General features: G+C 30.5%; 4 protein-coding genes across 4 annotated transcripts; 2 read left to right on the top strand and 2 right to left on the bottom strand.

The window, feature by feature from the left end:
- Positions 1-1,110: 1,110 nt before the first annotated feature.
- Positions 1,111-2,431, top strand: PPL_10493 (uncharacterized protein; the record flags this gene model as incomplete). Its single annotated transcript, XM_020581268.1, has 4 exons — positions 1,111-1,497; positions 1,576-2,004; positions 2,214-2,283; positions 2,346-2,431. 4 exons carry the CDS (start codon positions 1,111-1,113, stop codon positions 2,429-2,431), a joined length of 972 nt encoding a protein of 323 aa, XP_020428055.1.
- A 374-nt stretch (positions 2,432-2,805) lies between these two features.
- Positions 2,806-5,000, top strand: PPL_10492 (TCP-1/cpn60 chaperonin family protein; the record flags this gene model as incomplete). The annotated part of the gene is made up of 3 exons (XM_020581267.1): positions 2,806-3,558; positions 3,630-4,550; positions 4,749-5,000. 3 exons carry the CDS (start codon positions 2,806-2,808, stop codon positions 4,998-5,000), a joined length of 1,926 nt encoding a protein of 641 aa, XP_020428054.1.
- A 204-nt stretch (positions 5,001-5,204) lies between these two features.
- On the bottom strand, positions 5,205-7,970 carry fslK (G-protein-coupled receptor family protein; the record flags this gene model as incomplete). The annotated part of the gene is made up of 7 exons (XM_020581266.1): positions 5,205-6,113; positions 6,191-6,302; positions 6,372-6,483; positions 6,544-7,318; positions 7,383-7,647; positions 7,827-7,850; positions 7,894-7,970. 7 exons carry the CDS (start codon positions 7,968-7,970, stop codon positions 5,205-5,207), a joined length of 2,274 nt encoding a protein of 757 aa, XP_020428053.1.
- A 135-nt stretch (positions 7,971-8,105) lies between these two features.
- PPL_10490 (uncharacterized protein) lies at positions 8,106-12,197 on the bottom strand (the record flags this gene model as incomplete). Its single annotated transcript, XM_020581265.1, has 4 exons — positions 8,106-8,182; positions 8,402-10,092; positions 10,372-10,766; positions 12,189-12,197. The coding sequence occupies 4 exons, from the start codon at positions 12,195-12,197 to the stop codon at positions 8,106-8,108; spliced, it is 2,172 nt and encodes a 723-aa protein (XP_020428052.1).
- Between the last annotated feature and the right edge of the window lie 485 nt (positions 12,198-12,682).

Genomic DNA, 12,682 nt, shown 5'->3' with positions numbered 1-12,682 from the left:
TTAATCTTATTGAGAAATGTTAAAATTGATCACCATTAAAGATTAACAAATATGATAAGATTTATTATAATTCAGTATTTATTTTATTTTATTAGTGAATATTTTATCAGTATTAACATTTTGCATTATTTATTTCACAGTAACTATTTGTTCAGATTCGTCAATGTGAGCGAAATTTTTTATTTTTTAACACAACTTAATCTCATAGAGGTGTTTCCTTATAAAAGTGTTATTTCAATAGATGCAAACACACAACTACAGGTGGTGGTCGAACAACTATTAAATAAAACAAAAATGTGATACATTTCGATTTATTTCAACTTGCACTAGTATTCAACGTTTTAATCAGTAACACCCCACCACATTGGTGGTTGAAAAATTAAATAACACATTTAAAAGGAAACACCTCTATGAGATTAAGTTGTGTTAAAAAATAAAAAATAATTGTGATTTTCACATTTTTAAAAAAAATAGTATTTGTTGTTCACTTGGAGAGATTGCTATTGCTATTGTTTTTATTATTATTGTTATTGTTGTTGTTGTTGTCATCGTTGTTTTTAAAGAATAAGCTTTAGGGTCTCCAAATCTATATGTTGGTATCGAGCGACGGCTGTTTGTTTGGTTTATGGTTACGAATTATTTGATTGAATGAGTATTTGTTTGTTTGTTGATTATGTGGCAGTGAGTTGCTCATCAAATAACCTTTAATGAAAAATGGTATATCTCATACAAATGATAGAAAATAATAAATAATGAATGAATATTAATTATTGAAAAAATAGGCATATCCCACACTAATGGTGGAATTTAATGATTGTTTAATTTTTTTGATTAAAAATGTATGTGGTGGTTTTAAAAATTTAAACTCAGTTACATGATGAATATATTTGTTGTATTATGTTTTAACTGTTATTTTTAAACCACTTGTATCTATTCAGATTGAAATTATCTAATAAAAATAGAAGTTAATATTTTTTATCAAAAACAGAATTTTCATTTTAAACATAGGAATTCTAAATGTTGTCTTTACAAAAAATAATTGATAAAACTCCAAAGAGTTGGACTTTACCTATGAACTCAAATGATCCCATCGAAATGGTGATTGAAAAAATGGAGAAATTTGGAATATTAATTGATGAAAATCGTCAAAAATATATCCAGATTTTCAAAGGGCTCTCAATGTTAGTCAGAAATATGTGGCCATCCGGAGATCACGAGTCAATGGTATTGGGTACACAATTCTTTATTTTCGGAGTAATATTCGATGACCTTATTGATACGAATGAACCGGAATTTGGAATGAAACTAATCAATAGAGCAATCAATATCTTTAAATTGGGTAAACTAGAAGAGGATGCTACACCACTTGAAAGAATTGCTTTTGATTTAAATGAGAGCTTAGAATACAGAGTTGGAGATCAACATCCTTTGATGAATCTATGCAGAAATGCATTCATCGATTATTTTGATAATTTAATACCATGGCAAAATATCAAGGTAAGTTTAAGTTCAATATTATTTTATTTTAAATACAAACAAATTATTAATAATTTAATTGTTTTTTAAAATTTTTAGAAATTAGAAGGTGACATGAGTATGAATTTATATTACAATATGAGAATACACAATATTGGAATGATACCAGCATTTTCTTTAAGTGCAGTTTTCATTATGAAACGATTACACTCTGATATACTTCTTGACCCTCTTTGGAAAAGTTTAATGTATCATTCAGGAAACATCTGTGCTCTATACAATGATGTATTCTCTTATGAAAAAGAACTCAGAGAAAAAGATGAAAGAATGAATAGTTTCCATTTTATGAAAACTCAAAACAATTGGTCTGATCAAGAGTGTCTCGATTTCATGGACAAAGAATTTGATATTTGTTTTGAACAATATTTTATTCATGAAAATCTTATTAAACAAAAATTCATTCCAATTCTCAAATTCAAAGAAGATCAAGAAGAGTTCATTGAATTTGTTGACCACTTTCATACCATGGTATCTGCGGTAGTAGCTCTGTACTTAGTAAGGCCAAATTATAAATCACCAAATTCAATCTTTGTTGAACTTAGAACTAAAATTCAATGAAAATCTGAGATCTATCTATATTGGTTCAGAATAATCATTCAAATCATCTTGTTTTTAATAAATATTTAAACTAAACAACTTATGATCTTGTATCTATTTTGTCAAATTTTGTCTTCAAGATCTCTAAAACTATTGAAATTAACAAATTTTTAATTACAAATCTTTTATTACTTAAATATTCAACCGATAGTATATAATTTAGATTGTTGTTACTTTTAATGTTAAAAAAATTAAAAATAATAAAATTATAGATCAAATGAATCAATATGATCCTATTGAAATGGTCTATCAAAAGATGGAAAAATTAGGATTACTTAATAATGAAACTAGAGAATAATATAGATTGGAAATTTTTGGACTTTCAATATTTGTAAGAAGTTTTAGGCCAACTGTAGATCAAGAGGCAATCGTATTGGGTACTCGATTCTTAGTTTTCTCGGTCATTTTCGATGACCAAATTAATAACAAAGAACCAGAATTAGGAATTAAACAAATCTTAATCTAATAATTATATTTATATTAATTTAATTAAGAAAAGATTTATCAAATAAATTTTCGATTAGTTGAGTGGTCATAAAAAAAAAAAAAAATAGTGGATCATTTTTATTTTTATCAATCAAATAATTATTTATCCTATTTTAAATGATCAAGAAGTAATAGAATGTATTATAACAAAACTAATAGGAGGATTGTATAAAGATAAGAATCATCATGATGCAACACAGAAGAGTAAATTTCACAGCGGTCTATGCACTCGAGAGGTTGCTATCGACATCACTCGGACCAAAGGGATTAGATAAGGTGATCGTCGACAGCGAACTACACGAGACTACCATCACCAATGACGGTGCAACTATCATCGATCGACTACCTCTAGAGAACCCGTTGGCCGTTATCTTGAAGCAGTTGGCACACTCTGTCGACTCAAAGGTTGGCGATGGCACCACCAGTGCGGTGCTGCTGGCTTGTCGGCTGCTGGCGAGTGCCGACCGACTTCTCGACGAACGATATCATCCCAATCTGATAGTGGAGGGTTTCCAACAGGCTCTACAACTCTCACTGAAAATATTTGACCGACTTGCAATCACCTTGGAATCACATGAGCAATCAATGTTACTGATAGCATCGACAACACTTCAATCAAAGATTCTATCAAGTTATTCAAACAAGTTTTCAAAACTTTGTTTAAGTGCAATCAATATTATAAATAATAATAACAATAATAATAACAATGATAATAATAACAAACATAATAGAAACAATATAGATAATATAAAGTATTTAAAGATATTAGGAGGATCTATTGCAGATACATCATTAATACATGGTATTATGATAAAAACTAGATTTTTGGTACCTAATATGTCGAAATCAGTCAAGAATGCAAGATTACTGTTCATTGACTTTGAATTAGGTGATATTGGTCACTCTATATCATTGTTACCAAGTTCATTAAGTTTTAATGTAAGATATATCATGTATACAACAATGTTTATTTAAGTAATAACATTAACTAATATTACAATGTTTTGTAGCAAAGAGAATCAATTGAAAAAGAGAGAAAAGAATTAGAGATCAAACAATCACAAATCATTATAAACTATCTTAGTAATAGTGGACAGTGTAAAATAGATAATTGTATTATTATATCAACAAAGAGAATACCATCGTCATGTATTGCAATGTTTTATAATCATTCCGTTCATTGTTCTTCAATGGTAGATAACAACGATATGTCACAATTACTAATGATATCGGGTGGTACATTGTTACATTCATTGGTTCAGTTAGATATAGATAGTAGTAGCAACAAAAACAATGATAATAATAATAATAATATTAATATTACACCAATAGTTAGTGAATGTAGAGAATTGGTTGAGAAGAATTCACAATATTATCTAGAGATCATCAACAATGATGTTACAATCAACTCTATATGCACATTTATTGTAAGAGGACCGAATCTATATACAATTGAAGAGGTACAACGATCTCTAAACGATGCACTCTCTGTCATGTCAATTGTTAGAGACTATCCAACTGTATTACCAGGTGGAGGTGCAACTGAAATACAATTATCTATACAAATTAATCATTATCTAAAACAACAGCAGACACAACAATCACATTCACAATCACAACAATTAAAATCAGATAATATAAAGATAAATAGAATAATAACATTGTTTTCAGAATCATTATTGACAATACCAACGTTATTATATAGAAATGCAGGATTCGACTCAACTACATTACTATCGGAAGTAATGAAATTCCATGAAAAACAACATCAATTAAATAATAATAATAATAGCAGTAATATTGATTATAAAACTTATTCAGTGGATTTAGATAGTGGCGAAATAAAGAGTATGCTTTCACTTGGTATAGTCGAACCAATCAATGCAAAAAAGAATATGTTATCGATGGTTGTCGATACTGTTTCAATGTTGGTAAGAATAGATCAATGTCTGATAGATATGCGATCAGTAGAATTATCAAAATAAATAATAATAAATAAAAAACGAAAACTAATGCTAAGCGCCTCAGTTGTTTTGGAAAGTGAAAAATTGATAATATGTTAAATTTTTTTGAGACACAGATGATTCCCTAAACATAAAGGTGGATTGGGACCGTACATATATGTAAAGAATCACTTTGAAACTCAACCTGTTTCAGTTAATATTTCTGCTCCGGTTGGTCTAGTAAGATTGTTTGTCAAAGATAAAGGAATGACCAAACACTTTTATAGTGCCGGAGTATCCTTGACTACTATTAATAAAGACTTGGGATTATCTAGAGGATCACTAATTGTTCATGGTGATGTCAACAAAGTAGTAGTTGAGCCACCTTTTCCTGCTGGCGATTACGATCTTTACAACTTTAATAGTAAATATCTATAATTAATTAGAAGTAGAAACCCTCTCCAACATTCCATTGGTTTTCTTTGACCTCTGGTTGGAATAATCTTAATAAAAAATGCAAGTCCTCAACAAAAAATACATAACAATTATTTTAAATAAAACTTTCTTTTTTGTAAAGTTTTTTTTGTTGTTAAACGGTTTTATCTAAACCTTTTTTGGACAAAAATAATTGTTTATTATTATTTATGGTGTTGTTTCGGTGTTTTCTTTATCTTCTACAACATTGGATGTTTGATTTGTTGAAATATTAAAAGATTCATTTGAGGTATCTGTTATTGGTGGTGATTCGACTTTCACATCTAAATCAACAGCAATATTATTACTGTTTGTTGGTTGCTCTGATGAGTTTTCATTTACTATTGATACATCATTCTTCTGCTGTTGTTCTTCAGGAAGAATAGTTAGGTTGACACTATTATTATTATTATTAGTATCTACATTTTCGGGTGGTTGTGTTTGTTGTTCTATATTAGAAGAAAATTCCTGTAATGGAATTTCATTTTCCAATGTAATTGTACTAATATTGTTATTACTGCTGCTACTATTAATATTTTCAAATGTATTATAACTGGAATTCACATGTGAATTCTTATATTGACTCATTGGAAGTAAGCTAATGGAAGACATCTCTCCTGATGAGAGAGTCGAAGATACACCAGATCCAGAGGTGGTGGTGACTGACGATCCAAAGAATGTGGAGACACTCGAATTTCTGGTGAATGGTAACCAGTGGAGGAATCTCTTGATTGCATCGCGCCAGATGGCAACAAACTTATCGTTAAATGCATAGAACAGAGTGTATAAACCAAAGATATGGAGAGTGATTGCAAATGTACCGTAGGATCCAATCTTTGGACCTTCTACAACACAATCAGTTGGATCGGTGCCAACTCTATTGGCATTGGAAATACATCTGAAGTACTGTAGAGCACCTTCTGCCTTGATCGACTGGTACGCCAAATGATACGATTGATTATAAATAAATATATACAAATAGGTTGCATAGAAAATAAAGATGTATACCAATGGTCCAATTTGTGCTTTTACAAATTTCTTGACTAAATCTGATCCAACATTTGTTGTTTTAATCATCTATTAAAAAAATTCAAATTGGTTAGTAAATTATTTCTAAATTATTTCTAAATTATTTATTAATAAATAATACTTACAATATAAATTTCAATTACAATCCAAAATATCCATATTGTTCCTAATAAAAGACAAAATCCCATTGGTGCCCAAAAAATACCATAACTATAATCATTATCTGCAATCCAACAACTAAAAAAATTAATTTATAATATTTATGTCAGTATAATAAAAAAGATATCGATTTCTAAATAAACTTACATAACATTTCCTTTATCTGCTACCCATCCACCTTTAAAATGAGCAACAAAAGTTACAGCAATGGTAAGTGCTGTTGATACAATAAAAAAGAATACTAATGATAATTGACGATCTAAAAAATGAAATAATATTAGAAATATAATTTAAAAAAATGGTATATTATAATATTTACATCTTCTCAAGATACACCATAAATCATAAACCATAAAAGTCCACCATAAAATAGCGTAAAAAGAAAATCCATAGAAAAAGATACCACTTGCAGAACAGAGTGGATCGTGCTCGGTCATGTTACGTCCAGGCTCTGGACACATCATTTTTTCAGAACCTCCGGCAAATGCTATCATAACACCTGCCAACGAACGGAGGAAAATAGATGAATTTTGGAAAACAAGAATCGATTCATAACTGGTTCTCTCTCTATTAAGCACTCCATAGGTAAAGATCATTAGGAGTGACGATGCCGCCGACAAACAAGCGAGAAGATCCGTCATGACATAGAATGCACGCCATTGGTTTCTGGTGAATACCGGTGCAGGACATGGAATCAGACAATCACTGTCGTCAGTGATATAATGGAAACCGATATCCTCGGATTCCAGATGTGGATAGATCGATGAATTTCTGTAGACCAATGGATCCAAGCATTGACCTCCACTGGGTGGAACTACGGTGTTATTGGAACGCACCGCAGTAGTATTGTAACATGCGATCTCCAAGTTTGTTGGCCAACCGTAGTTTGCCATATTGAAAATTGCAGGGTCGGCTATCGGTGGATAAACAGGAACCTGTGTTCCCTGATCGTCAAATGTTTGATCACATTTATAATAAGATGAAACACCACAAAGTGAAATAGATCGAACACAATTTTCCTGACAAGTTCTAATTGGTATGGAAATTGCTTGGTTATTTGTTGTATTTGTATATTCTAAACATTCTAAAAAGAACTATTTATTATTTTTTTATTAATAAATAATTATATAAATGAATTTGTTAAGTACCAATACATACAAATGAACATAAAGTTCTATAGGTTTCAGGATCGGATTTACATTGTGCTTGTCCAGCATTAAGTAACATTGATAAATAAAATTGCATATCATTCATCATTCTGGTTTGGGTGTCAGCGGTACCAACATATATCGATTTATATGGAAGGTATGGTTCACACACTGTTGTATTTGCAGGATCGCCAATATACGGTTGACATTTTGCACCTGTATCTACTTTATAATTGATTGCATCAACTATATTAAATATTGATAAAATTATAATACTAAAGATAAATAAAAATATTTTCTTTTTTATCATTTATTATTTTATTTATTGACTTATTATTATTATTTATTTTTATCTGTTATTATCTTATCTGTCAGATATGTCAATCAAAAAAAATTAAATGGTGCAAAATTAAAATAGAAGTTAAATGATTGTTGGTTGACAACTAACACACACTCGTAGAAATCAAAATCGATAAACCTACTTAAAAATAAAATAATTAAAATTAAATCAAAGAAACTACAATAGATTTTTAAAGATCTTGATGAAAATAACCCCGTTTCGATGAAGAGATTTTGCTTTTTTTAAGAATGATGACATTTTTCATCAAAAAAAACCAAAAACTTGACAAATTTTTTTGAAATGAATAAATAGTTGGTGCTATGGTGTTAACTTGACATCCCCATTACCACTCACTATTAAAAGAAGTAAAATCTATTATATCATTGTAAACTTTTATGTTGTTGTTATTGTGGTTGTTGATGACGATGTTAACAAGGCGATAATTATTTTTAAACCAATTTCACTTTTTACTCTTTGTATAAATATAATAAATATATAATTAATTTATTGATTGATTGATTGTTTTGGTATGTTGTTCAATCGATTGAGCACAACATTGGTAATTTTATTTTTCCAAATAATAATACATTTCTATTGTTGTTTGTTGTTTGGTATTGGTGACTGTGTTGTTTTCTTTAAAACTATATATTATTTGTTATTTAATTTGAACCAAATTGATTTTCTTTTACCAGTGTCTTTTCCAGTTTTGCTCGATGCAGTGTCGCCCATCGCCTCTGGAGTCTTCAAGTAGTCTGGCAGATCATCTAATGATACAGCAGAGGAGTCAGCGTTCTTTGAGAGATCCATTTGAGAATCTGATTTGTGTGAAAGCGATGGTGATGATGCTGGACTATTATTATTACTATCCTTACTACTGCTATCTTTGTTATTACTATCTTTACTGTTGTTGTTGTTGTTGTTGTTATTATTGTTATCTTTTGAATCTCTTAATGAAAGTTTGCTGGAACTCTTATCTTTCTTTAGTGTCGATTCTTTCTTTTTCTTTTCTTCTTTCTTTTCGTCCTTTTCCTTTTCTTTCTTCTCCTCTTTCTCCTTCTCTTTCTTCTCTTCCTTTTCCTTCTCCTTCAGAATCTTCTTGTTGATCTCCTTGATCTCCTTCTCGATACGCTTGTCGTGCTTGCTGATCGATCCGATAGACTTTTTGCGCTCGATGATCTCGTTGTTGGAACTGCCACCGGCGTTGGTGAGTGAAGTAAAGTTGAATCCAGCACCGTACTGGATGGATCCATTCGATTTATTCTCGAAGCTAAAGGTCTTTACACTTCCATTGTTCTTGTTGACCACACTGGAACCTCCGGGACCAGTGTGTTCTTGTGTGACCGACGACTTGGTTGTGGTAGTGGCAACACCGCTATCGGTTACCGACTGCTTCTCCATAGTGAGATCACCACCCATCTCATTGATCATCTTCATCGTTTGGTTACGTCTAATCGTCTTGTATAGCATACGCTCACGATTAGCAGCAGCAGCTGCTTTTGCTGATGATGATGACGATTCAGGTTTGGTAACATTTGATTTTTCATCAGATGAAGAATCAGTATCTGATTGTTTGCTGCTGCTATGATTATTATTGTTGCTATGATTATTGTTGTTGTTAGGTGGTGTTACAAAGGTTGGTGCAGCTGGCAGTGATTTGAGAATATCAGCAACATCGATATTTCCATCTCTATGAATTGGAATGGTCTTTGGTTGTGAGGTGGAAGGTGATGATTCCAAAATGTTTGGAGTGGAATTATTTGAATTTGGAGTGGAATTTCCATTCTCCAAAACTTGACCAACACTCTCTGAAGATGGAGATTGTGTAATAGTTGGTGTACTTGATTCACTACTCAATGGTTGTTGTTGTTGTACTTGTTCATTGTTGTTATTATTATTATTATTATTTACAGATAATTTTTGATGAAGTAAATTCATTTGTTCTTTCAATTTATCAACTTCAGATTCTAGTAGTTTGGTATTCTCTTTCTCGTCGTCCAACTGCTGTAGTGTTTCGTGGTGTGAGGAAATGAGATCTTTAATTCTCGCAACCAGGTTGTCTGCGGTCTTTTTGTTGAGTTCCGACTTTTTCTTTTCCTCTTCGAGCTGTAGCTGTGTCTTGTGATGCAGTTGTTTCTCGACTTCGACGTTGGTCTTGAGTGTGTTGATCTCGATGGCGTTCGACTGCTCGATCGCACCGACAGCCGTTCCCTCCAATCCCATGATGCGACGTGCTTGCAACATGAGAAGATCGACGCTGGTTATCTTCTCCTTCTCCTTGACCAACGAGTTTTGGAGGTCGGCCAACTGCTTCTTGAGACTGGCGACCGTCACCGAGTCGGAAGCGGACGGTGTCGACGACGATAGATTCGCACTCATCTCGCTATTCAGTGTCTCCAGACGTTGGTTGAGCGAGACCTGCTCAGAGAGTCGAGTCTGTAGCGCCTGGTTGTCGTCGCGCTCCTTCTCGAGCTCCTTCTCGAGCGCCAGGTTACTCTCTTCGATGTTGGTGATTTCGTTCATCAGCGTCTGCAAATTGGTGATGTTCTCTTTGGACATTGCTTGTTTCTCGCGTTCCAGTTGTTCGCACTCATTGATGACGCCGTCCAACTGGCCAGCCAAATTGTCGCGCTCCGACTCCAAATCCTTGTAGATCTCAAACATCTCGAGCTTCGTCTTCTTCTCGTGTTTGAGCTTGTTCTCCAACTCGGTTTTCTCCTCCTCGACCGACGCCTTGTAAGCGGTGATCTGCTCGACCAAACTCTCGATGGTCTCCTTGGCGTCGAGAACCTTGCTCTTCTCCTTCAACAACTTGATCTTTAGGTTCTTCACCTCGGTTGTATCGTTGTTCTTTATTTCGATATCCGATATCTCAAAGCTGTCGTCGTCATCCTCCTCGTCGTCATCGTCGTCGTCATCCTCCTCGTCGTCCTCATCTTCATTGTCGTCATCCTCAATCGACTCCTCACTACTATCTTGAATACTGCTGGATTCATCACGAGATGATCCAGCTTCATCATCCTTATAAGATTCCTTAGCAATATTCATTATAACTAACTTTTAAAAAAAAAAAAAATTCTTCTTCTTCTTCTTCTTTTTTAAACTAATAGCTATTAATTTTTGACTAATTATAATAATTGATTTTTAAACTATTATTGTTTAACTAATTTTAATAAATATTTAAATAAATAAATATTTTGTGTTTTCTATATATCTTAATTTATTATTAACACACTATAATCTGTAAAAATTTTGTTAAATAAAAAAAAAAAAAAAAAAAACAGTTAGATTTTTCAAAGTTTTTTAGTTTTTTTTTTTTTTGCCTGAAAAACGAATTTTTCAAAATAATTTAAAAATAAACAAATAATAAAAACAAAGGAAGGATGAGAGTCTCTTTGTTTTTTGATTGCTTTTTGATTACTGGATTTGATTATTAATTTTAAAAAAAAAGATAATATAATTATTTTTATTTTATTAAGATTTTTTTTTATTTGTATTTTATTTTTTAGTATTATTAATTATTTTATTTTATTTTGTTTTGTTTTGTTTTGATTGTTCTATAATTGGTATTTTGATGATGATGTTGATAGTAATGAAGATGATTATTAAAACAACAAACAACAAACAGGGAAGTGGAATTATTGTTGAGAATTTAAAAATCAAAAAATGTGTGTTTGGTAATCTTGATTATTATTAATTGATTACAATACCAAAAACAACAAACCAACACAACACAACACAAATCAGATCAACTCTAAACAACACATATTTCTAATCATATCATTGTTTATGATTAATGATTGATAAAAAAAAGATATTAAATAAATTATTGTCAATCAATCAATCATTAGTTTATTCGTTATCGAGGTAACATGGTCAATTCGATAAAAACAATAAACTAATAGTACTGTACTTCGATACTATTATATAGGGATATGATTAGAATACAAATATTATTATTATTTTAATTATGAAACTATTATTATTAATACCAAATATTATTATAATAAAAATGATAGGAAATAAAAATGTTATCTTATCTTAGATCATAGTATTTGTGATTTGATTTGATTGATTGTCATGTCTATATGTTTAATCCAATTATTTGAGTATTTCCGCTAAAATAATTATAATGTTTTTGGGAATGAAACTTGATTGGACAAACTAATTAAATTGTGGTATGAGTGTTGTCTCTTAAACAAGAATAATCGCCACCATCTCTCCAAAAATTAGAGACTACAAATATTTATTCAATAGATTCTCATGAAAATAGTTCTAGTTCCTCTATTTGAACAATGAGGAATTGAATAATTGAATTATTATTTTTGATTTGCAAAGTAATCCTTTGGGAATGTAATTTTTGTATGATGAAATTAAAACTAATAATTATTACTATTTTTAGAATATTTTATTTGATGATGATGATAATGATTTAATTTTAATTCAACTATTTATTAGTTTAATGCAATATTAATTTACCTCAACCATGGAATAATAGATTTGATTTTTTGAAAATATAAATATACTATTAAAATTTGTTATATTTAAAATATCAAAATAATTATTAAAAAACAATATAAAAAAAGAAAAAAAAGAAAATAGACTATAGAAATTATAAAATATCAAATCTATTTTTGTTGTACAGAGTTAATTTCTTTTTTATTCTCTTTTAACTTCGATCTAACCCTATTTAAAATCTTATTTTTAAAAGTGGAAGATGTGTTTTTTTCATAACCACATATTTACAAAGAATATTATTTTCTCTCTAACACCGTTGTGTAAAAGCTGTAAAGAAAAATCTAATAAAAACAGAAAACAAATCGATTTTTTTAATTAATTTCACAAAAAAACAAAAAATAAAAAGAATACACCCCACAACCAAATAAACGTTTAAAATTTCCCAGTTGTGTAGTGCGACCCCATTCCATCTTAATATGAATGAAAGGTTTTTTTTTTTTTTTATTAAGGTGTTT

This window comes from Heterostelium album (assembly GCF_000004825.1).
Source record: "Heterostelium album PN500 unplaced genomic scaffold PPL_scaffold14, whole genome shotgun sequence".
NCBI classification, from domain to species: domain Eukaryota; phylum Evosea; class Eumycetozoa; order Acytosteliales; family Acytosteliaceae; genus Heterostelium; species Heterostelium album.
This window is presented reverse-complemented; position numbering and strand designations above follow the sequence as displayed.